The sequence below is a fragment of the Canis lupus genome, chromosome 32 (genome assembly GCF_048164855.1).
Source record: "Canis lupus baileyi chromosome 32, mCanLup2.hap1, whole genome shotgun sequence".
Taxonomy (NCBI): Eukaryota; Metazoa; Chordata; class Mammalia; order Carnivora; family Canidae; genus Canis; species Canis lupus.
In genome coordinates, this window is record NC_132869.1 from 20505135 (window position 1) to 20531212 (window position 26078).

The following is a 26078-nucleotide window of genomic DNA, read 5'->3' on the forward strand; positions in this document are numbered from 1 at the left end:
TTATCTTAAACAAGCAGGCACAAAGAGAGATAGGTAACCACATGCTAGATGTTCACTTCCCATAAACAAAGTTACTGCTGGTCAGAAAGGAATAATATCCTTGGTTGAGGAGTACATTCTCCTCCCAGTTGAGTGAGTAACCAATTATAAAATATTTATTGAGCATCTACTTTGTGCCCAATGCCATTCAAATGCTGAGGAAGAGAACTAATGAGTGAGTAAGGCATACAGAAAAAGGATGAAACAGTTCCTACCAACGAGCCCATCTGGTTGAGAAGCCAGAGCAACACATGAAAAGTGTGCCAGCAACCAGCCATATTGTGATGCTGCTGGGCTCAAAAGGGGGCAATCAGTGGGAACAAAGGTCTTTGTGGAACACTGGACAGGGTTTAGTTGGACTCTCAGGATTCCAGTCAGGATGAACTGATGGAGAACTCAGCTCCAAGGCCATTGGTATGAGATGGCCAAGGCTTGCTTATTTGAGCTTACAAATGCCTGGACCTTTGGCTGATCTTCCTGTGGGCCTGCAGGAATAAGGTCATACTCAAGAATTTCAGCCCCGTATGAGGCAAACTCCCATTGGGATTTGTAGGCTGTCATCACCATGTCTTGGCCCTAGTATGAATTCTTATCTTTCACAGTGATGAATCCAGGGTGCCTGACCTCAGCTTCAGACCCCACGAGGGATTCCTCTAACACCTGTGGTCTAAACCTCCAGCAGCTGGGCTGCCACATTCAGAGCCCCATCCCTGCAGTCAATGGCAGGCTGATTATCAGCTCCCTGGAGCTATTTCTAAAGGACCATTTCTATGTGCATAATAACAGCAATTTGCATAATTACAGAGAGTCATAAAGAGTATTCAATTGTCTAAGAAAAATGGAATTTAACTTATAGAATAGGTCAGGTCTGAAAGGTAACTTGGAATCTGAACAGTGTTCTAGCTGGCAAACCAGAGACTGTACTTGGGGAGCTTAGGAAGAAGCCACAGCAACATACATTGTTTAAGCAGTGCTCAAACCAGAGCAAGCTGGTATGGATGTGTAGGTTTGCTCTCTTACTTTTCCATTAATCAGTCCTGAGAGCAAAAGGTGAGGGGAAGGTAGTTCAAGAGGTAGCCAGCCAACCACCGCACAGTTTTGTGTTCAGTGAACTCGCTGCAGTTAGCAATACTCATTCTGAGGAGAAACACTTTTGATTAAATCTTTCACTTTTGCACAGAAAAGATTTCTTAAGATTGATGCATTTCCAAATAGTAAAAATCAAATATCCTATTCAAATTCAAATTAAACTAAAGCAAAAATTTGCATTTCGAGTGGAATTCAGACAGTTTCTTTTGCAGAGGCTTAGCAATACAAAAAGGTACATGTGAAAGAAAGTAGTATTTAGTTCAGGAAGCCTGCTCAGTGAACCTAGAGCAGCTACTCCACTTACTCTCTCTGGTCCTCAGCTTTCTCTTCCGTCCTCCCATGACTCTAGGACTCTGGGTGTCCCTCCCCACCCCCTCTCCCTTGTCTTCTTCCATTTGGAGCAGAATTTGAAATCATGTCTAGTCCAAACCTCTCATTTTACAGATAAAAAAGGCCAGCCTCACCCCAGTTCACCCAGAGTAACTCAATTTTTATTTGTTTTATATTTTGGGGTTTGGCAATTTATGTGGGAAAAAGAAAAATCTTATGACTAATGAACAGTTTGAAAACCACTGGACTAGACAACTGTTCTAGTTCATTCTATGTTCATTTGTGTAGAAGCAACAGGGGTCTGTATTATTCTAAGTGATGAGAGTAATTGTGAAGGTATGATGTTTGGGTTCCCAGGGAGAGTTGGGCCATTAGACCTATCTTTTGAGTTCTATAATGTTTGCATGCTCTCTTCTCTCCCTCTGAATTACTAAAAACCTAACAAAGTAAAAAAAAAAAAAAAAAATCACTCACTATTCCAACATATTTTTAAAAACTGTATACACTGAGAAGTGACAATCCCCTTTTATTCTCCTGATCTCATCTGTCTGGAGAAAAAAAGATTCTCAATTAATGGTTTGGTTCATTACGCGCTCAACTTTTCTTTGTGCTTATCCAGACTTTTCTAGATATCCTTTTTTTTTTTTTTTTTTTTTTAGATATCCTTTTTTAACCAGAAAGTTGTATTATGTGTTGTGGCTCTGACTGCACCTTGCTTAAGAGTATGCTAAGGACATCTTTCCAGATGAGGACATATCATTCATAGCATTCTTTTTCATCTGTTTAACAACTGCCTTATTGATGAGCATTTAGGTTGTTGGCATTTGCCATCACAGCGTTGCCATGAGCATTCTCGTCCAGGATAGCCTTATGTTAAAAGGAAAACTGCAGGCCCCAAATGGCATCACTTAGGCCAAGTCAGCAAACCAAGACTTACTACCTGACCTAACAGCAGTTTCAACACCTCCCACCACCACCAAGGAATGTAATCTTCAGCTAGCCAACGTGGAATTTCCTGGTCAATATTAGATTTACTTATAGATCCCTTTAGCTCCCCTTAAGAGAGCAACCTTGCCTAAGCAATGCATTCTTTGCTAATAAATTCCTTTCTTCTTCTTTTTTAATGCCTTCTCTCTACCTTTAAAACCCTTTCTTCTGTTTAGCTCAGCAGAGCACCCCTCTGCTTGCTAGATGGGATGCTCCCCATTCATGAATCATTTAACAAAGCCAATTAAATCTTCAAATTTACTCAGTTGAATTTTGTTTTTTAACAGATTTGACAGCAGTGGTGGGATCTGAAGCTGACTTCTGATGGCATTCAGGGACAATGAGTCCTGGTGCTCTGCGAGCTTTTGGGTTCACGGTCTTTCTCGCTGTTTCTGAGGGCCATTGGTGGGTCTCTCTCATTTCTTTTTGTTTGTTTAGGTTGGTTTTTTGTTTTTTGTTTTTTGCATTTGAGCTACCAATCCAATTGGCTTTCTAGTCCAGAGTTAACAGGTCAGTCTAGATTGATGGGAGGTGCTACCAGAGCACCAGTCTTTAGCCCTCGGTTCAGTCCACAGTTTCATGTTGGGATCCCTTCCCACTTACAGTCTACAGTCCCGGTTTGCTGGGTTAGTCCATGCTGGGAATGCTGTTGGTGTACATGCCTTCTCTTGGCCAGTCCATGGTACCTTCTTTTGGTTATTGCTGGTGTGTTTAGGTGCTCATGTTTGTTTTGTCTTGAGTTATGTAAATAAAGCATTAGCTGATAGCCTACAATGTTGGAGGCCAAATAGAAATGTGAGTTGCCCCCCAGGCATGGCTAGATATGGCCGGACAGAAATGTAAGTTAACTCTATTTGCAGCTAGGGTCCTCCCAAACTGCTGCCATCTTTCAGAGGAATTACAACCTAGAAATACAATGGCCATGATGGGGAATGTTCCAATTAGATAAGATCATTGACATTGATCTTGAAAGCAAGGGTTGCCAAATTAAACAGAACGGGATACCTGTTTTAACCTCAAGCAGACATCTCTAAAAGGTTTCAGAATTCCAAAATAGTTCATCAAAAGATTCATTGCAAAAGGCTAAAGGAAAATTAAAGATGTAAGAGGTGGTTTAAAAAAACAACAACATAAGACTGACGTAACTCCTACTGTTCCCCACTTTCCTCTGAGTACTCATTCTACTAATCCTGTCTGAATTGTTTTTTCACTCTAAAAAGACTATACAACTGTAAACAAAAGGCTGCCAAATTAATGGCCTTAGAGACACCCCCATCTCTTCCTTCAAAAGAAGGCCCATAAATGGGGGTGTCTCCCTACCAAGGTTGACAAAACTGGGGTTTCCTTATTACAAGCTGCTAATTAATTATTCATTTAAACAGTCAAGGGGACACTCTGGTAGATACCAGAGCCTGCAGAGGGGATCTGAGGAACACTGGCAGAAGCCAGTAAGAGGTGAAAATTCTTACCAGAAACAGTGCTTCTGAATCTCTGTCTGTAGTACCCAGTCAAGAGAGGAAAATAAAATATCACGTTGTGTCTTCCTTTCCAAATCCCAAACCATTGTTGATTGATCCTTTCTTTCCCGAGGATACTTACTGCCTTCTAGCCTGTCTTATTTTGCATAAATGGGTTTGGCTTTCTGCCTGACTGGGACAAGCAGATTGCTGGTTCTTTCTTTGGGCTGTGTTTGGGAGTGGTTCTGGATTTGGGGAAAATAATACCCTTTGTATGCTCTTTGGGGACCTGTCTTATACCCAAGAGGAGTTATGCAATACTGCCAGAAGAATTTAAAATTAGAAGTATGTATCCAAAAGGAAAGAAACCAATTGAGAATAATGTAGTGGCATGGGTGGCTCAGTCTTTGATGTCATTTAAGTTATAATCCAATTCTTGGAGGAATTGAAAGCAATTATCCTACTATTACAAATTTTTCACAAAACAGAAGTTAGCTCAAGAGGGAATTTAAAATTCACCTATTCCTTTGCCAATCCCTTGTTTATCTCAAAAGACTTATAAATTATTAGCTTTAGGAAACCCAAGCCCTTCTTAGGAGAACTTCCATTCTTTCTCTGTCCCTTGATGTATACATTAAATCATGTCTTTGAAATATAAACACAGCCCACAATCACCTGAGACTGAAGGAAAAAAATGAAAGGGAATGAGGCCTTTTATTGTTTGTTTTTCTTCTGAACCAGATTAGTTTCTTACTCTACCTCCCCTCTAAACCCCTCACCCCAATTCTAGACACCATCCCCAACTGGTCCCATATTTAATATTGTAGAAAGTAACTCCCACTATTATTATTCCAATGTCCACCTTTATAGTGAATGGCAGTTTAAATGTCTGACTGGCCCCCTAGATTTTAGCTCTAAAATGTACAGAAGTGTGCTCAGTTCTCACCTGTAAATTGGGACAAATTTGTTCTTTTACTATAAATTAAATATAACTACATGTGAAGCTCCTAAAATCAATTTAACAATGTCAGTTTTTATATCTTCCCATCAGAACAAGATACAAAGCAAAACTGTGTTAGTCATAACTCTACAGAATATTGAAAAATATTCACAACCCAAGGATTTCGTGTACCATAGTAACATTGGAAATGTTAACCTAAGATTATCCCTCAATACATTTCCTTATTGATCCCAGGATATCAAGTTGTTCCAGGAAAGGAAGGACACAAAAGTATCCTAAAAGAGTTAAGCTTCTAAACAGATACTTTGTTATTTTGGTTAGACACACATAACATAAAATTCACCCTATTGTTTTATTTATTTACTTATTTATTTTTAAGATTTATTTATTCATGAGAGACACACAGAGAGAGGCAGAGGGAAAAGTAGGCTTCATGCAGAGAGCCTGACATGGGACTCGATCCCAGGACCCTGAGATCAGGCCCTGAGCCAAAGGCAGACGTTCAACCACTGAGCCCACGTGTCCCAAAATTCACCCTTTTAAAGGGTAATTTTCTGGTGCTACTTACACTTGCAGTGCTGTACAACTATCATCAGTGTCTAGTTCCAGAACTTTTTCAGCCCCCCAAAAGGAAACCCTGTCCCCTTGAGTATGAACTGCCCCTTCCCCACCCACCCCACGTCTCGTAGGGTGGCAATCTATTAATCTGCTGTCTCTCTGGGTTATACATGCTTAATTAATCTCATCCCAGAAAATGGATTTAAAATCCAATGCTCTTTGAAATTTTCAAGACAAAAGCTTTTAAGAGAAAAAAATTTTAGGAGGTCCTCAACTTAGCTTCCAAAGGCAGGAGCCACTCTGATATTTTGCTAATATGCTTTTTTTTTTTTTTTTTTAGAAAGGGAGAAGTGGGGAGGGGCAGAGGGGGAGAGAGACTCTCAAGCAGTCTCCATGCCCAGCGCAGAGCTCCCCATGAGGCCTGATCTCACGACCCTGAGATCATGACTTGAGCTGAAATGAAGAGTCAGATGCTTAACTGACTGAGGCCACCCAGGCATGCCACTGCAGATATCCATTTTATTCCAAGAAGGACAGCTACAAAAAGAATGCAGCCCCACTTTCCTTCTAGCTATAGGTCAAGAGTCCACCTGAAGGACTGCAGAGGAAAGGACTGGGGGGACTTAATGTGCCAGTGAGAAAGAAAGAAGTCAATTGAGAATAATGTAGTGGTGCCACATGGCACTCAGAGAAGAGGGCTTTCACCCTGACCAGGCTAGTAGGTTGACATCAGGTCCTTAACCAAAGGTTTGACTTTATCCTGTGGATAGCAAAACTCCAGTGATGTTTTTTAAGCAACAGTATGGCATGTTTAGAAACCTACTGAGGAAAACCACATCCCATACAGAAGAATTCACAGCTAACACATTTCCCTGAAATCCATAGTGGTCAACTTTGGTCATATTTCACACCAATTGGGAAGGTTGCTTCAGCTCAATGTCATTGAATTCCATGCTTCAGTTTAATGAGCTATGAGGTTGGGCACCTGGGTGGCTCAGTGGTTGAGCATCAGGGCATGATCTTGGGGTCCTGGGATCCAGTCCCACATCGGGCACCCCGCAGGGAGCCTACTTCTCCCTCTGTCTATGTCTCTGCCTTTCTCTGTGTCTCTTATGAATAAATAAATAAAATCTTTAAAAAAGTAATAATAATAATTAGCTGTGGGGTCTTGGGCAAGTCAGTCAGGGGAAGATAATCCTCTGTAACTTGGGAACAATAAAACCTACCTCTTACATTGCCTGAGGATAAAATAAGAGGATACCAAGGAGAAACCTGGCACAGTGTTACTGGTTGGAGTGACTAACATTTAGAACCTCAGTTCTCAACCAAAGGTGACTTTTGTACCCATTCCTCTTGCCCCTGAGGATGTTAGGCAATATCTGGAGATGTTTTTTGTTGTCAAACACCCCCAGCTTAGGAAGCAAAGCCTTTAACATATAAACAGTTAAAAGGGCTCTTATACCTAAACTCTAGCACAGCCTCTTTAATTCCAGGAACGAACACAAGCCTTAAAAATCTTCTCCACAGATATTAAGAAGGCTTTTGCCATCCTGATGTCCTTATAACACATGGCAACAGTCTGCTCCTAAATCAGGGAAATTAAGATGAGTGAACAGTGGCTCTACTTGAAAAGTAGACTTTTTCTAAATGAAAAGTCGGGGCTATGGATCAAGGACCAAGATCACTTGGTCCTTCCTAGCTCCCTGGAAAACCCCACTTTTTGTTTCTGCATTCCTTCACCCACAGTAGTGCATTTAAGAAGACTCAGATTATGAATAGACATTGATAGGGAGACTTCTATCAAATTGCAAAAGCAGTCTACCAGCTACCTTCTGACTTGTCAGATCCAGCCATAATCCTGAAAAAAAAAAAAACAAAACAAAAAAAAAAAAAACTGTTTTTATTCCCAGAGACCTCAGATCTCCATCTGGACCCTTTCGACACTTGCTGCTGAACTTCATTCAACTGCTTTTTCGTTTGGGTTATCGATATGTTCTTGTTACAATATGTAACAGATGAGCTAAAGCTTCCCCCACCTGCAAGGTTAACGCCCTTCCTCACAAGAGCAAAGAAACTGTCAAAAAGTACATTTTCCACTGGGAGTATACCTTCTATGATCTCCAGTGATTAAGGCACCCACTTCACTGGACAAATCATATAAACCTTAATTAAAACCTTACAAACTTCTTAAAATTTGATCAGGATACAACCTTCTGCTTGTCCCTTGTCATGTTATACTGAGGTCTCTAATGTCTTATACTCAAGCCTGAGGTCTCTAATGTCTTATACTCAAGCGTATCATCAATAGGTTAAAGAAGCCTTCCCAGGTCCCACTTCAGAGAATCTAAATTGGCCACAAGTTAGAGCCTGATTGGGTGTTCTGAAAAAGACAGCCCTCAAGCCCCATTGGAAAGGGGATCTTACCAAGTGCGCCTGACCACTGACACTGCTGCAAAACTAGAAGGTATTGGAAAGTAACTCCCACTATTATTATTCCAATGTCCACCTTGATAGTCAATGGCTGTTTAAATATGTAGGTACACATCACACGGCTAAAGAAGATTCCACCTGTACAGAATCTGGAGACCTCTAAATCAGATTGACAAGGAAATAAAGCAGCTGAAATCAAGGTGGGCTGCTTCCACACAAGAGGACAGATCAAAACTTCATACTCTAAGCATTAGATCCTTTCTCTTTATTTTCCTTCCCTTTACCCTGGCTTTGGCCTGGAAAAATAACACCCTCATTTTTCTTTCTCAGGCGATTATCAGGGTGAGTAACCTCTGGAATTTAGAATAACCTTTTATTTCGGCCAGAAGATTCTCTAATTGCCCTACTTCCCTGGTTAGGGATAAATATAGAGACTAACTTCATAATTCTTGAAATTATTGCAGAATCTGGTGCCAAGATCCTTGGATTTTAGATTCTCTAGCCAACAAAGATCCTTAGGTTCTCTGGCCAAAGTTGTTCTTGATAAAAAAAATAACCTTTGGCTCCCTTTGAGTGGAGCAGGGAGGTGTCTGTGCTGTGGCCACCACCACCCACTGTAATGGATGAACGCTTCTGGAAAAGCTGAAACTCAGTTATGTAAGATCACTGAGCAAGCCACTTTGAGGCAGGAGGGGAAGGAAGATGCAGGAGACAAGTTAACCAAAGTAAAGCCATTTTGGCTGACCCTTAACTTAAAAGTCAGAAGGTCATAAAAAAAGAGTCATAGGATCTAACTCATGGAAGACCACCAGACCCCACTCCCTCTAGCGGTAAAAGCCACAAAGGCTGGACATTTTTAAAATTACTCCCTGTAGGTAATTGCACAACCCAAGGACAATGGAAAAATTAACCGCCCGATGTCAATGATAAACCCAAAGTTAAAGAGTAAGCCCCTCCAACTAGTTGGCTAGCTAACTTAAAAATGTAGAAAGCCTTTTGTTAGAGGCATAGGAGGATCCTTTTCCCCCTCTAGGAGGAGAGACTGCTACGTTGTGAAGATGCTTCTGTTGTTTCTGACTTCTATACTTGATAAATCTTTGTCACATCTTCTAAATGACTTGCTCTTGAATTCTTTCTCAAGCAAAGCCAAGAACTTCATGGGGAGGAACCCGAGGCCCTCTTTCCCATTTGGACTGTCTTTCCTCCCATCACTACCACATGTTGTCCCTGCTAAGAGCAAGTCCCCATACAACGTGATACATCCCTGTCCTTTACTATATTGACTTTCTTACTGGGGAGATGACCATGACAGGCCATGGTATTTCTTCTGGAGAGATGATTCCACCTCACTGACATGTCGACCAAAGGGTACACTAAGCCTGAGTTCTCAGGGGTACCATTCTTTATATGGCACTCAGGGTGACAGCCATTTGTTCCCATAAAATGTGTCCTTGAAATAGTGTTGGTGGGTTGGGAGGGCCTTCCCACCACTGCTATGGAGCTTTATCTGCACCTCACCCACCCTCTTTCCAGCACCATCAGATTCTCACATCAGAAACCCAGGCTAGCAATTTATTGTCACTTTCAGGATAAGCTCTCCCTTTCTAGACCACTGACTTACTTTCCTACTTGAACTATAGCTCTCCGGTGGAGAAGTTCTAGGTCTGGGAGCAGGCACTGTTTTATCCATAGGGGATAGAGACAAAACAGAGCAAATTCAAAATGCTTCCATTCTTTGGGAGGCAGGGGTAGATGATAAAGAAATGCAGACATAAGTAAAATACCATTGGATAACGATGAGTGTGACAGAGGCAAAAAGCCAGGTGAGGTGATGGAGAGTGGCTGCTGGGGCTATTTTCAGCTGGGTAGTCGGGAAAATGTTCCTGATGAGGTGACATTCGAGCTGAGGTCTCAGAAAGATGTGAGCACAGCCTACAGGCAGAGCCAAGGCCAGAGACAATGGTCGGTGTGACTGGAGTAGAGTGACAAGGGCTAAGTGGTGGAAGCTGGACTCTGGGAGGGGGCAGGGCCACATCATGGACAGTTTATGCTTGACACCCCCAGGACAATGAGCAGTAAGGCCTCTCCCAGCTTCACCATTCTCAAGTCCTAAACTAAGATTTAGAAAGTTCTTCAATGCCAAATGTGATTGATTTGGCAACCTAGGTTGTGTGACAATCAATTTGACTCCTCTTATTTTGATCGAAGTTCTTAATCATTATCAGAAAAAAACAGTTTCTTTCTTATGGCCACACCTTTTCATATGTTACACACCCCGCCGCCCCTCCTCCCACAATTCTATAGCTCAAGTCTGTTAGAGGAATATTTCTGCATGAAGATTAACACAATTCACTGACAATTCTCAATTGACATTTAGCATATGAATGGAGCCAAAAGGTCAGGAAATGAAACTCCTTTCTTCATCGTCTTTTATAGACGCTGTGCCTACCCTGGGCCCATGATGAGGAGGAGAGAGAAAGGCTAATTTTCCCTATTGATGCTTCGTTGTTTCAAACTATTCCTTCTGCTGTGATCCCCCAGGCAACAAATGAAGCATTGTGAAGTGTTTCATGGTTCTCTCAATGGGCAATTATACATTTTTTAAGATAATAAATCTTGTCCATAGCGCAGCTGATTACATTCATTTATGAAAATGACTAAAAATAGGGAGTCGAAATTTCTTCTGTCTGGTTGTGTTGAGAGAATCATCAGAGCCATAAAAGAAAGCACAGCGGACCTGGCATCAGGAGAGCTGAAGCTAAGTCCAGCTCTGCTATGAGCAAGTGATGTGACCTTGAATAAATGATGTCACCCCTCTAAGCCTCTGTGTTCTTACTGGTTTAAAAGGGAGAGGAACACTTAACAATATACTTTGTCTCAGAGTTGATGGGGCTGGTGTGTTATGGGAAGAAGCACCTCCAGTTCTTTACTTGGGAGGACAAAATATACGTTTGTTTTATTATTCATCTTTAAGTTGTACGCATTTCATATATCTGTGATATGTATGTTTCTCAATAAATTTCCAAAGCTGTCAATAAATACCTGTTGATATACTTGGCAAAGGAAACACAGTACAAATTTTCCTCTGGATCTCCTAGCAAACAGATTAAGCCTATGTAGAAGACAAAACAATTTTTCCCCTTAAATCAAAACATGTTCTTTTTAAAAGGAGTTTAATTGAAAGAGTAATCAGTGAAAATGCCCAACGAAACAAAAGAGCGTATCATACTTAGTTCGGCTTCCTCCCACCCTGGTTCTCCATTTCCCCCCTGCTCACTTGAGGCTTCTTAGGTTTCCTTTTTTTTTTTTTCTTCTTCTTAGGTTTCTTTCCAAAAATATTCTGGAAAGCCAAAAACAGATAATCTTGAAAGAGAAGCATATAGAAACATTTGTGTGCATACCATTTTTTTTTACATAAATGAGAGTACATTATGCCTGATGCTTGATACTTTGCTTTTTCATTTATTTTGGAGATATTTCAATATCATTCTTACAGATTTAAATGCATTCTTTTTGACAGTATTTCATTCTATGGATAAGCTATACTTCATTTCACCAGACTCCTCTGATAAATACTTAGATTATTTTTGCTCTTGCCCACATTTCTGCAATAATCCTCTTTGTACTTCTATCTCCTCACACATATATGAATCTATCTAAAGAATAAGTCCCAAAGAGCAAATGATGGGTTAGAAGGTAGACCCATAAAAATTCTAGTAGGTATTGCCAAAATGCCCTCCAAAGGGATAATATGCCTTCACACTTGGTCAACAGGACAAGACAGGGCTGCTTTCCTGCCACTCCCATGATATGCGCTCTGTTAGCTGTTTTATTAACAAATCTAAGAGATGGGAAATAGTGCTTTATCATTTGAATGTATTTCTTTACAAGTGAAAATGAGGCACTCCTCTTTTCCTCTGAATTTCCTGTTTGGGTCCATCGCCCATTTTTCTTCTGATTTCTTGTTCCTTATTGCTTTGTTACATCTCTCTATATACTAGCCCTTTGCAGTTATTTTTCAAGGTCTGTGGTTCTCATTTGTTATTGCTTGTAGTATTTTGCCTATTGCAGAAATTTTAAATTATTAGTTGAATGTATACATTCTTCCTATATAATATGGGGGTAGTTTCTTTCTTCGAAAATTCTTTCTTAATGCTATTATAAATTTTTTCCAAGTTTTCTTCCAGTGCTTTTCCAAGTTTGTTTTTCACTTTTAACTGTTTTATCAATATTACTTAAGGAACTTATTTAGTGTAGGGAGTGAAGTAAGGATTCAATTTTTTGTCTTTCCCCCAGATGTCTATCCAACTGTCTCAAATCCATTTCTTTCCTTTTTAAAAATATTTATTCATGAGAGACACAGAGAGAGAAGCAGAGACATAGAGGAAGAAGCAGGTTCCTTGCAGGGAGCCCAATGTGGGACTCCATCCCTGAACCAGGATCACGCCCTGAGCCAAAAGCAGACGCTCAACTGCTGAGCCAGCCACCCAGGCGTCCCTCAAATCCATTTGTTAACTAATAAGTTTTCTCTCCATGGTTTTCAAATGTCACATTTGGGGGATCTAAAAACTACTGAATCTAGAAGTTGAAAACAATTGGATGGTAAATTGATAAATTTGCTAAGTCATTCTTGGCATGGGTAAAGAGCTATCTAAAACAATAGCATAAACAGAGTGTGCTTACCATGTGTACTCGCTCATTCAATCCATATAACTGTGGTATAAGGTAGGTGCTATTAGCTCCATTTTCAGATAAAAACATGGAAGCACAGAGAGGTTAAGTAACTCTTCTAACCTCACACTCTTTGTGAGTGGCAAAGAGGTTGACTTCAGAATCCATGCTTCTGTCTGCACTCTCTGTGGCCTCCACAAAATGGAAATCACTTTTTGTGTGTGCTTCCAACATTGTACTAAGAATTTCACTTAAAATGATTTTGCTTGCTCTTCACAGCAATCCTAAGAATTAAGCACTATTACTATCTCCATTTTATAGTTGAGCAAACTGAAGCAAAGAATAGCTGGAAGACAGGAATAGTGGAGTGGTGTGAGATGAGTCCAGAGAAGCAAGACTTTTGTTCTACTGTTAGAGCAGCAAGGAATCATAATAGTGTGTGAATCAGGGCTCACCCAATTAGACTGGGTTTTCTTTTTTTTTTTTTCCCCTCCAGATTGGGTTTACGAGAAGTTCACTGGGAGCTGCAGGCGAGTGCGTGCAGGGAGGGGCTGCAAAATGGGAGTGGGGATATCAGATACCAGGCTAATATCATGCTGCAGTGACCACCTACCACAGGTGGCCATCCAGTGATGAGTCGACAGTAGCCAAATGGCCCAAGAAGTACTAGCATCTGGGGCAGCATCTGTGTGCCCGGGACAGAACTCAAGAAAGGTGCTTATAGTATTTACACTTTTCAGAGGAAACCCAAGTGTCCAGAGGTTGGGTCCCTTGCCTGTGCTCGCCCAGCTAGAAGGTGCTTCCTCCCAGCCACCAAGCCCACCCTCCTTTTTCAAACCCCAGGCAGAGTGAGGCCTTCAGTTGCTGGAGGGCTGGCTTGACAGCCTTGAAAATTGAATTTAGCAATTCCTTCACCATCCTCTGTCTTCTCGGAGTTGAATAGAAATCAAGGAGATTTAGTGGACAATGTTGATAGATGAGCTTCTGTTATATATCGTTAGGTATTTTAATAGTTTCTCTTTCAGTGTAGGTTAACTTTTCCTCAGATTTTTGCATGTTCCTCTGAGGTTACTCTGTGAACCTTTATAACTACTCTCTTGTCTTGCTAAAGGGCGAGTTCAGGGCCCTCTGTCTTCTGTCCTGCTATTAACTGCCCTCTCTCCCTGCAGATCCGAGTGATGGTGGACCTCTGCAACAGCACCAAGGGCATCTGCCTGACAGGTAGGCAGCTTGGCACTGAGCAAGCGGTGCTTGCACGGCAAACACATGTGTGAGCCCAAGGGCCAACACCGAATGAACACCTAGAAACGCTGTGGGTTATAAAAACACATGTTGGTTTACTTTTACCAGATGTTTTTCATAAGCTGAAAACCCATCATAATATAATTATGAAAAATAATATTTTTGTTATTGCCAGAGAAATATAGCCCTGGAAAATAACTAGGTCTTGGATAATTAGAAACGTGTGGTACCTTGAACCAGGGCCATTGGTGTTTTCCTTATTCACGTTAGTTTTTAAAAAAGAAAAGAAAGAAAGAGATATTCTCTTATCAGAAGCAATTATTTCCTTCCATCTTACAGAGGGCATGCATGGAAAGTTCTAGAAGAGAACTGCTAATTAGCCAAGAAAACACCCTTTATGAAGAGTGCTCTGTGTGTGGTGTCTACTGTGTGCTAGATGAGATGGGAGGTTATGTCACGGCTCCCCTCCACTCAGGAAATCAAACGAACATGAGGGAGGAAGGGAATCAGCCAGGAGGTGTATCAAGCGAAAGGCCACAGAATGGCTAATGGGTTGGATGGGGGAGGAGGATAATGCTGTTGGTTTGATCATGTACACCTGAGCCTCAAGGTGTCCTGCCTCTTGCCGGAGGGGAGAGGTGCCTGCCTCCTGGCTTCAGAAGCCGAGGGCAAGGAAGAACATGGATCCCAGAATGGTCACCCAGTTTGTCGCACCCCAGATCAAGAAAGGCCCTGGCCGGGCCCCAGGATGGGCCCATGGATCCTGATTTCAGACCACAGCATTTCCTGCCTCTCCCCCATTCTGAGAAAATGGGGCAATGATTTTTGCAAAGTCTAATATGGAGTAAATGCACAGTTCTCGTGAGCTTGAAAACATAACCGCAAACTTTGAAGCCAGATGAAGCTTCTGTTGAACGTTCTCAGTCTCTGGCCTCAGGGCCCAGGGAAGGCCCGGTTCACAGGGCGCCAGTGGCGGAGGCTCCGAAACCCTGCAGTGTGCATCCGGCCATAAGCAACCTTGTCCCCATGACCTCTCGTCCCCTGCCGAGTGTTAGGAGCTCCGTGTGAGTTTGCTGAACCACTACACCTATGGTTTATGTAGCTGATTAAATCAGGGGTGGTGGGCTGGTAAGGCAGACACTTCCCTGGGGAACCCTGAGTCCAAGTCTGCCGCTTGTGGGGTTAGTCTGATCTTGGAGAGAAAAGCTGTAATCCTGTGGCTTCTTGGGAAATGCTAATTGAATTACTCCAGTCACATTTAGGCCCTCACAGAAAATTAAATATTTTCAGGACAGCTCAGCCCTTCATTCTGAAACTCTTGTGTCTTAAGCACCTTCCTTCCATCTTTGGAAGGCCTTTTCAGAGTCCTCCCGTGTGACAGTAATGAGTGCCAGAGATGTGCTCAGATAGATGGAATTACAGGCACAAAAGCCCTGTCGAGAGGCACAGGAAAAGCCTCTTCCTTTTTGATATTTATTATAGAAGTGGTAGGAGGAGAGCCAGGCTGCTCAGTGAATGCAGATGGAGCTGTCAATACCACTTAGGGAAGACTGAGGGGCGGCAGGCATCGCATCTGTGCTGGAAATGGGTTGAGGAGGCTATTCTTTGGCACCTCGAAATCTTGTCAAAAGCCAGCACCTTCTCCTTTCCTGCCAGCTTGAAATCGGGCCCCCTTTTACCACAGCAGGCTCTTCAATTCCAACTTCGGTGTGAGAAGTACAAGTTGCAAAGCGAGGCAGGTCCACCGGGGTAGACTGAACTGCCTGGTCTGGGGGCAGGAGGGCGACAGGACCCAGGACTGGACTGGCCACAGAGCCAGTGGCACAGGACGGGCACAGAGCCCTGGTCCAGAGCCCCAGGAAGATGCTGCCAGGGAGGGCGGCCAGAGCAGACCCCGGGCGTGGGGCCTGGGGCCTGGGACCTGAGAACAAAATCTAGCTCTACCCTAGAGTCTTCTTTGAAAAAGCAGGTGTACTGACTGGAGGCTAGTTTAGGTATGACCGGGAAACCCCATCCCTGTTCCTTTTACTCCGTGCAGCTGTGGTTGCTATGGAGACAAGGACAGATGTGTGCAGCCTGTAACTCCTCAGGCAAATAGTGAGGGCAAGTCGGTAGCTAGAGTAGTTAAGAGTTTTTGTGTGCACCTGAGAAAACAGCATGCTTTTCTGGATGTATGCTCTCCTTAAGTCCAGATTTCCTTGGGATCTCAGAAACAAATCTTTTGGAATAGCAGGTGTCTTGAAGAAGGCAGGTTCCTGGGTAATTCTTTCCTGCCAGTGGATACTGCATGTGGGCTTTTTGGAAAATCTCTAAACTGTCATGTTACTGAACTGCTTCTCGGGGTAGAGGCGCTTCAGATCCACAGTGCCTGTCCTCTTTACGGCCATGTGACTCTGGCACTAGTCACCCCTCCTTATCCTGTACCCAGGTAGACATTAAGAATGGATCACACCCGCCACTGAGCATAGCCTCCTGTAATTCTTTCCTGGCATTCCAGAAAGCGGTACTCATTGATTAGAATTGGCACTCGAAATAAAACCTACCTGCCATCCTGACTCTAATTCTTGTCATGGTCCAAAGTTGAAATGCACCAAATACATGGGATGGGACCAAAGATGCAGTTTAGCAGGGACGTATGAGGAAAGGTGCCTTGCCAAGTTAGGTGCCCTGGGACTGGCCCACTAGTTGGTGGCGGGGGCAGCCGCAGAGGGTGCACGGGCACTCGTAGGGTGGGGATGGGGCCTCAGGGCTGTGGCCAGTACAGCATGTGGTAAACTGACAGACAGGCTGTTCTCAGAAACAGCTGGTGGAGCTGGTCGTGTTCTCACTCAGCCGGCCTCACTGAGCAGCTCGTCTGTTGTGTTAAGAGTTGGGAGATTCCAGCCCCACGTGTGAGAGCTAAGGCCCTCTCAGGCCATCCCTGAAGGACAGCCAAGGATTCCTGACTCCCAAGGGAAAGGGGAGCCACACTCCCTTTGGCTGGAGCTCCCGTCTGGCCTTGAAGCTGCGGCTGGCCTGAATCCCAAGCCCCGGGGAGTCCCTGCCCGGAATAGGAGAGGAAGCGAATCGGGTCTATGGACCTCACAGCTCAGGGGCGGGCGGGCGCCAGGCCTGGCCTGATCAGGCTGATGAGCTGCGTCTTTTACTAGCTCTTTCTAAAGCGGCAGAACCAGACCTCACTCTCTGACAGGATGCTGTTTGCATTTTTTTATTTGGGGGCTTCTTTGTTTTCCTCTAACAGAGAGACTTTGGGAAATGTGTCCCCATGGCCCCTCTGGTCACTGCTGCGCTCAACAGGTGTCTTGGGTCTGACAACGCCAGTGGGACCCTGCCCTGGGGTGAAAGGGGAGTGAAGCCGGCTCCTGTGATCTGGAATGGCCGAGGCGGGGGGGAGCCCGGGGCCAGGGCCCCGACCCAGAGACTGGAAGTGAGGCTCACACTTCCTTATTACTCCTTCCTCGGATCTGCTGTGAAATGCTTCTCTCTGCTAGTAGCAGAGGCCCGCTAGAACTTCTCTGAGAGGAAAGAGGTGAAGGGGTTACCCGTGACTGTAAGGATAGAGGGGTGTCTTGGTCAAGATAGGGGCCGGGGGGCAATGCAACCTTACCATCCCGGGGGCTAACGCAGCAAAGTCCGGGACAGTCCGCGCGGTCCCAGTGCTGCCATCTCGTGGTCCCATCGTGTCAACGCCAGTCACCGCCTCTGCTTGTCATTCTCTGCAGAGGGCACCGTTTCCGTCCGTCCGTCTGTCCGCAGCCCTCTAACTTACATAACCAGGGGCATTGTGGGTCTTAGATTTCAAGGAGAGAAAAAGACTCCAAGTGGCTCGGCTCCTATAGCACCTGCCCACCTGTAACCGATTCTGGTTGGGAAGGCGGGAGGGGCCGTCAGAGCCCGAGGCCTTTGCAGGCCCCGTGAAGATGAAAATGCGGGGCCCCTTGTTCAAGAAGCAGGAAAAGGGCTTCCTCCTTTCTTAGAGGGCTTTACTCTCCACCTGCTATGGTGGGGCTTTTTATTTGCTATGCAGTGTCACACGGCTCAAGGCGTGGGATGCTCACCAAACGAGCACAGGCTCTCACAAGCACAGGAGACCCCACTCTGTGACGAAGCATGCAGCGCACGTGTCCACCCCTGGCCTGCCCTGCACTCGCAGCCAGGCCTCCACGAATGTGGAAGGTGACAGCAGTCACAGACCGGGCGAGGAGTGGGGCAGATGACTCAGAAGCAAGAGAGGCAGCAGAAAACTTGTCCTGGGGAGGCCGGGAGGCAGTAGGAGGCTGGGCCACATATGAGCCAAGGCTCCAAGTCCCCAAGACATGCTCCATGATCCCAAGGGGCCAGCCCTCCTTCCAGTGCCAACGTGAGCTTGGCTGTCCAGTGTATCCCGAGGGGTTCTGTTATGCAAGAAGAAAAGAGTCAAGAGCTGAGAAAACAACCTGAGAAAACAGTTTTCTACCGGCCCAGCTGGCACATATTATTTGACCTTTGACATTAGTATAACAACACATATTTAGGGTTTCTTTCAGGCGCCAGGGCTCCTGGGCAGCTCTGTCGGTATCCCGAACAGGCATTGGGTTCAAGGCTAGCCATCACTATAGCATCCTGCTTTTGAGCTCTTTGAAAGTTTTGTCTCCTTTCTCTTCTGTAATTCTCTTCTCCATTAGTTTCAGGGCTCAGGACCCCCTAGATTCCCTCCTATATCTGCAGTTCACTCTCTCTTTCCTGGTGCCTCTCCTATCACTGGCCTCCTTCCAGATATGATGTGTGTCCCCCTTCTCTCCATCCCCAAATTTGGCTCGACATTTTACTCTCGCCTCCAGATTAATAACTCTCGGGCTTTCTAGGGTCAGGGGCCCCTTTAGGGGTCCATTGGTAGTGACCAGTTCTTTTTCCAGAAAAGTTCCAAGTCTGGTCACAGGTACCCAGGACCATCTGCTTCCAGTCACCTGTGGTGCCTGGTGAAAATGCGTGTCCCTGGCGCTCACTCTAAATCCAAGTGAAATTAGAATCTCCAGCTGGGGTCTGGGTATCTGCATTTTAACAATTATTCTAGGTGATCCTGTGGACTCAAATGACTAAGAACTGTAGCCATAGGTGTCAAGGAACCTCAGGTCAATGTCAGGAAACCCTAATCTAGACATTTCACCATAGTGACACTCTTGGTCATGGCAAAAGTGTCCTAAATATACAGCTCTGGCCAGGACCTCTCTCCAGTACTCCTGCTGCATGGAAATGGTCCTCAGATCTCTTGAAACGTATATAGATGGCCAATTCCTGCCTGTTTACTTTTTTTCTACCTTTTTTCTGCACATCTGAATTTGGCCCCATCTGTAGTCAGGAATGATGATTGATTTCTTCTGTAGTCTATCAATAGGTCACATCACCTCCTTGCCTGTGTATGTTTTTTATTGTTGTTAAAGATTTTATTTATTTATTCATGGGAGACACAGAGAGACAGAGAGGCAGAGACACAGGCAGAGGGAGAAGCAGGCTCCATGCAGGGAGCCCAACATGGGACTCCATCCCGGGTCTCCAGGATCAGGCCCCAGGCCGAAGGCGGCGCTAAACCGCTGGGCCACGGGGGCTGCCCTCCTTGCCCGTGTATGTTGAAGCCTGTGTACACACACGTATATACACGCGCCATCTGGTGGTAAAGTCATGTAGCAGCCACAGGCTACCTCACCCTAGACCATGTGGTGCCCTTCTCAGCAAATCATTTTTGCCCAAAGTGGGACTGCATGTATTGAAAGCACATGTTCAGACTCTTCTTCCAAGAATCCTCATGTCTCTTTCCATCAGTATCCTTGGTTCCCCATCATCTGAGATTCCTCGTCTTTGCCCCTTGATCTTACCCAGACATGGAGCCCTGCTCATTCTTCTGCTGAAATACCTCTTAAACTTCTAGTTTTCTCTACAACTCTACAGTTCCCAAACAATTTGTCCACAGCCTTGCCCCTAATTTTAACTACAAAGATCCTCAGGGTGTTTTCTTTTTCTCTCTCTCATCTTTTTCCCTAGTTGTATTTAACTTCCATCTACAGGGAGGATCTCAAAAACACACTGATTTCACAGTGTTATCCCCCACTTAAGACCTAGTGTAGCTCCCTACTGCCTTGCAGATACCACCTATACCTCTCTTCTTGGCATTCAAATGCTGCTGCCCCACATCCTCCCCACCAAGGACTTACTCAGCCTCATCTCCGCATATGCCAGGTTGGCCAGTCTTCCTCCTTTCTCTCACCCTGAATCATGCAAGTTCACACCCTGTGGCTTTGTTCCTGCTGGTGTCCTACCTGGGCTGCCAGGCCCATTATTTCTTCAGGGCCACAGCTCTAGGCTCACGCTCTCTGGACGCCTTCTCAGCCTGCTGTGTGCCAGACTGCCCCGGGGCACCTTTGAGGCACTGCTTCTCTGTAACTCCCTCCCTCATATTTCATTGTGGTTTCAGAGTGTCTACCTTCTCCAGCTAGATTGTAAACACGACAGACACACGGACCAAGACTTCTGCTGTTTGGCAGATTTTAGTGCATGTAGTAAGTGCTTAGTAAATGGTGGTTTTAAAAGTCACATACTTGGATTTGTAGAAAGACCTTTCTACTCCAACATGGGTGTCATTATATATGTTCTAGAGAAACAAAAGGACCTCAGCTTCTCATGTCAAAAACCCATTGGCTTGTCTGAGTGCTTAAATAAAATAATTGACAAAAAGCGTCTCCTGTGTGTGGAAACAAAATTGTTTTGTTAGATTATGTGTAAATGGTTCATCTGAACCCCTTAGATCCTCAGGTAATTATACACTAAGCAAGGTGTTTGTTACCTGATCTGGCCCCTCAATTGTTCTCAGGCTATTTCATGCAACAGAATAGAAACCTGAGAACCAGCTCTGCTTTCAATCCCCTTGGTGGCCTGGAGGGGATGAGCTGGCTGGGTGAGAGCCCTTGGGACTGCTTTCTCACGACAGCCAGGTCTCAGCCCTGCAGTGACAGCATGCCCATGATGCTTACCTGTGCCAGGGCTGCACCAGAGCCCTCCTGCCTTGTTACCAACCTCATTAATGAAGCTAATTGCTTGATTGATAACTGATTTACAAATCTATGGTGAAGCCCACTCAGAAATTATTCTTAGTCCATGGAAACCTGAGCAAAAGTGGTTTGGACTGGCTAGTTGCTTTTAAGGATCTTTTAAGTGAATATTCTGGGTTCTAAATAAAAGGCATGGAGACTATGCTTAGAGCCAGTAGATGATCAATACTTATAAGGGGAGAAGGTGCTCTTTGATTGAGGGGTTATGGTGCTGACTTTGCTTCCTTCCAGCCATGCTTTTTCATCTAAATTTCTTTTTCTATTGCAGGACCACCTGGCCCACCAGGTAAGAACCCATGGACTGTCCTACTTTGTGGGGAGGCTAGTTCCCTAGGACCCCTCAGAAGGGACTGAGGCGGGAAATGGGGAAGAATCTGGAGGCAGTCTTGACTATGAGTGTGTCCCCCTCCTTGTCTCTACCCAAATCACCAGCTCTCCTGTCTCCTCCCACTTGAGAACCTGCCATCAGTCTTCCCTGTCTGTCACTGCATTATGTGGGGGCAGCAAAGGTGGAAAAGGCAGGAGAAGATCTGGAAAAGGGATTGATGCCTGTCCAATTTCACTGGCTCAAGAAAATCATGTTAACTTCAGTGGAGATGTTTTAAGATGTGCTTACTTCCCATGTTTTGATGCAGGACCTGCGGGAGTTGGCGGGTTACCAGGACACAATGGCTCAGATGGACAGCCTGGCCCCCAGGGCCCAAAAGGAGAAAAAGGAGCAACTGGAAAAAGAGGAAAAATGGGTATTTTGGCAACTTTGCTAGATAACTTACTGCTTATCTCAAATATTGCTTTTTGGCTGGGCCAAAGCTGGACATAGAGGAGAGAACATGTTGCGTCTTTACATGCAGGACTGGTTTAATTCTCTCCTGGAAGCTGCTGTGTGCTGAGGCACCGAGGGCATTCTTTTGAGTGCAACACTGGTTTATATCTAACCAGAGAGTGGCCTCCTTGGGAACTGATTCCCATCTTTCTGCTTGCTCTGAGGCAGGCTGACAGGTGGAAGAGGCGGGAGCAGGGAGCCCTGGGGAGGGACCCTCCAGGAGCTGTGTGGTGGCCCTGTGTGCTGAGGTCCCTAGTTCTTTTGAAGCTCAGGTCTTGCCCTGCGCTCTCACTACCTCCTGCCCAGCAAATCCTTGTGTTTGAAATCAACTGATTGATGTCAGTCCCTGGGTTTTCTGGGCTAGAGGAATAGCTAGAACCATCTGAGTAGCAAGGTAGCATCCAGCCTCCCTTAGGCTGGTTGGCACTCACATCATGTGTCCAGGCAGCACAGGATGATGACACAGTTGCAGCTGGCATCTCTGAAGGAGTTCTGCTGCTCTGCCGTGAGTGGCACCATTGCCATCCCCCAATCAAAGCCCTGGAAACACCAGTGTCAGATGTGTCCAGGGAGCAATGAGAAACAGGGGCTCATGCAGGACCTGGCGGGAGGCTGCAGGACAGGGTAGGTAAGTTCTGAAGGGCTTTGAGCACCCATCCTGGGGAATCCCTGGAGAAGGCCTGGGAGATGCACCTGAAGTAAGCTGGCACATGGCCTCGTGGAGGCTCCAGTGCAGGGAGTAGAGAGACTCCCCCAGAGGCCTCTGGGAAGGCCTGTACCCACAGAGGGTACAGACTGTACCAAACCCTCCTGTTTATTTTCAACCTCTAAGGTTGCTACACCAACTCACCTAGATAGGCCCTGGACTAGAATAACTACTAGAACATTCTTCCAGATGGCAGTAACCTCTTCAAGCACCTCTGCTCTTATTACCATAAGCACTTTACACTTGATCTTAGCCAAAAGGCCGAGAAGCGATACCATAAGCACTTTAAATAAGAGCTGGCGGAAAGTGGGAAAATTGTTAATTGGCTCTGCCAGTTGCTCATATTCCCAGGGGGCAGCCTCTGTTGAAGATGGGCCCACACGGTCCAAGTCAGCTCAGTCCTCCAAAGGCCAGCCATTACAGCTTTATTTTTTTTTTTTTTTCATTACAGCTTTAATTACGGAGCAGTAATGGATCCTTACATGTTGGATAATAATCATAATTATGAATGAGCGTCAGCATTGAATAATGATGGCCATCAGTGTGCAGACATTTGGTTTATCCCAGAAAGGCCCCAGAAATGTAATCTAGTCCTAAGGATTCAGCAATGAGTATTGTGAGGGCCAGCTCTGAGGGGGAGAAAACCACCATGCTAGCCCTGGGTATGGAGCAGGTGGGAACGGGGGTGATTTTCAAAAAGTTTACAGAGCCCTGGCTTTGAAGAGGTGTGTTTGATATGCAGCCCACGACCCAATGAAGCCAGGAAAGAAAAAGTTCATTCATCTCTGTAACACCTTTGTCTGTGCCATGTGCTGTTCTAGATGCTGGAGATCCAGAATTGAGAATGCTGACAAAATCCTTACCTTTGTGAAACTTATATTCCAACCCAGGCTAGATTGCCAATGAACAAGCTAAATCAGTGGAAAAGAATCATGTTACATGGTGCTAAGTGCTACAGAGAATATGGTGGCAGGAGAGGGAATGACAAGTGTGGGGTGGGAGTAGGGATGAACGCCAGGGAAGTCCCCCCACCCAGAAGGGACCTTTGAACAAACACCTGGAGGGAGGGAGAGAGGGAGCTGTGGGCTATTTGGGGAAGGGGCTTCCAGCAGAGTGTGTAGGTGTCCAGTGTCCCCACAGGGTCTGAGGAACAGCAAGACAGCCAGGGCGGCCAACAGAGGGGAGCCAGAACGAATGGGGTGGAGTTGAAACCAGAGAGATAGCCCTGGAATGAGGTTGGCCCCGGGGAACCTTAAGAGCTGTGGTTTGTACTCAGGGCAAGCTGGGAGGATTGGCAGCAGTGCAGAGAGCTACCCTGCCTCACCAGGAAAGGATCACCCAGCACCCAGGCCGAGGGAGGCTGCGACAGGGCAGGGGGAGGCAGTGGCAGAGCAGGGAGAGGGGGCCTGATCTGTTCTTCAGGGGGGGTTGACCAAATCCTTGGTCTCCTAGGGGTCCCACGGGACGCCCTCTGCAGCTGTCTCCCAGTGAGGGGGGCCTTTGGGAGTCAGCCCCATTAGGAGAAGCTTCCCACTAAGGTTGAGCAGAGAACTTGAGTCACTAAGAGCCCACGTGGTCGTCCTTGCCCCAGGCCAGGGGAGGGGAGACTAACACCATCCTAGATTGCAAATGCTAAACTGATCTATCTGAGAGCCTGGTGCTAGGGAGAGGTTGTTGGAAGCTCTGCTTGGCTGGCCATGGGCAGCTCAAGCTCCGACCCGGACCATGAACACCCATGCAAGGGTCCAGTCACCCTGCCAGGGCCCTGACGCTGTGCTTTCCCTCCTCTGCTTCCTTCCTTAGCCCTAGGGTTGGTTCACATCCTACCCTCACCCAGGGTTCCAGCAGGGAGAAGAGAGCGGAGCTAGTCAGGGGCCTGGGCTCTCTGTTCTGAGAGCACGGAGAAGCCGCCGAGGGGTTGCAAGTAGGAGAGAGTGACGAGGTCAGGTCTGCTTCACTAAAATGACACTGTGGCTGCTGCGTGGAAAGACAGCAGAGGAGCAAGGACAGAAGCAGGGAGCTGGTTCACAAGCTACTTGGTGTGTAGGTAGAAGGGATGGCAGGCCAGGGTCTGGAGACAGCAGTGGAGCTGAGTGATATTCTGGGGGGAATCAGCCGTATCTGGGGGTGGGTAGATATAAGGAGGAAGGGAGAGGAGGGCGCCAAGACTGACTTTGAGAGCTCTGTCCCTGATGACTGCCCATTCCTGAGGAGGGGAGCCCCATATCAACTCAGGCCCAGGAAAACAAGCATGGCTCAGCATGAGATGTGCTGAGTCTGATGCCTTGAAAAGTCCTGGAGGGGATGTCGGGGGCCTTGGAGATGCAGGCAGGACTACAGTCAGAGGAGACCCTGGGGCTAGAGGTATATGTGAGGGGACCACCTGAGGTAGGGGCCATGTGAGCATGGGCACCGTCACTTTTGGAGGGAGCTAACAGGAGAGGAGGGCCTGGGTTGAGCCCTGAGGAGCAACAACATCGAATGACCAAGAAGGAGGGGGATGAGCCAGCAAAGGAGGCCAAGAACGGGACTGAGTAACAAGAAGAATACCAGGAGAGAGTGGGAACATCTGTCAGCAAATATTTATTGAGCAGATTCCCAGCAATAGTGGGGAAACAAAACAGATGCATCCCATCTTCTGGAACTTTCCATCTTTGGTGGGAAGGCAGAAATTAAAAGTCGATAATCAAGTATGTCTGCAATCACGATGTGAGACACCCATTTAAAGGAAAGAACTGGGGGTTAAGAGACTCAGTCCAGAGAGGGAGGGTCAGGGAGGGAAAGTCCGAGGTCATACTGGGAGGATGAGAGCAGGCAGGGGGTGGCCCAGGTGGAGCGCACAGCACCTGCAGAGGCCCCACAGGTGTGGCTGTGGGAAGGGAGGTGGGGCTGGAGGCAGGGACCAGGCCCTTCCGGAGCCTTCTGATAAGTCATCTGGGTCTCCTGGTTAGCTCCCAGGAAGGCACTGCAGGGTCTCATACAGGATGTGACCTGGTGGGCCAGGATCATGTCTATGGAGAAGGAAGTGTTGTGGTTCCAACTGAGCGTTCCAGGATCCTGGTTTGCCTGGCTGGGGTGGGAGAGAGGAAGAGTGGGCGTGCATTCCAGAAAGAAGGAACAACAAGTGCTATTTCTAAAAACAGGAAAAAGAGCCTGTGTTCCACAGAGAAGACTCAGGCTGGACTGTGCCCTCTAGCAGTGATCCTCTGAACAATAGGATGCAAATAGCTAATATTTATTGTCAGGCATGCTACCGAGTACTCTCTATATTTTTCTCATTTACTCTTCAAAACAACCCTAAGGAGATGCATATTTTTGTTGGCCTTATTTTTTCCAGATGAAGAAGGCCTTTCTGTTTCTCAAACAGGCCAAGGTCCTTGCCCCAGGACCTTTGCACTGCTGTGCCCACTCCCTGGAATACTCTTTCCCTGTTCTTCTTGCAGCTGGTCCTGGTGCAGGTCTCAAGTCTACTATCATCTCTCCTCAAGTTTGTCCTCAAGTTTGTCCCCGACCTTTGTGCCTAGCTCCTGCCTCATGAACATGGTCACATTCTCTCTTCTTCCAAAACACATATCCCTTCCCGGAAATTCTCTCCTTGCATTTGCTTGTTGATACACTGATGGTCTGACCCCCTAGGCAGAATTTGAGGTCCATGACAGCCAAGCCATGTAAATCTTGCTTAGTCCTAACCTGCGGGACCTGG

General features: G+C 45.8%; 1 protein-coding gene across 1 annotated transcript in view; it reads left to right on the forward strand.

Moving 5' to 3' along the window:
* GLDN (gliomedin) overlaps nucleotides 1–26078 on the forward strand; it is a 63456-nt gene that overhangs the window by 17885 nt on the left and 19493 nt on the right. Inside the window, exons 2-4 of the mRNA XM_072808497.1 lie at nucleotides 13692–13743; nucleotides 21115–21132; nucleotides 21482–21589. Of these exons, the coding sequence (XP_072664598.1) occupies nucleotides 13692–13743; nucleotides 21115–21132; nucleotides 21482–21589 (178 nt within the window). The remainder of the gene's footprint in view (nucleotides 1–13691; nucleotides 13744–21114; nucleotides 21133–21481; nucleotides 21590–26078) is intronic.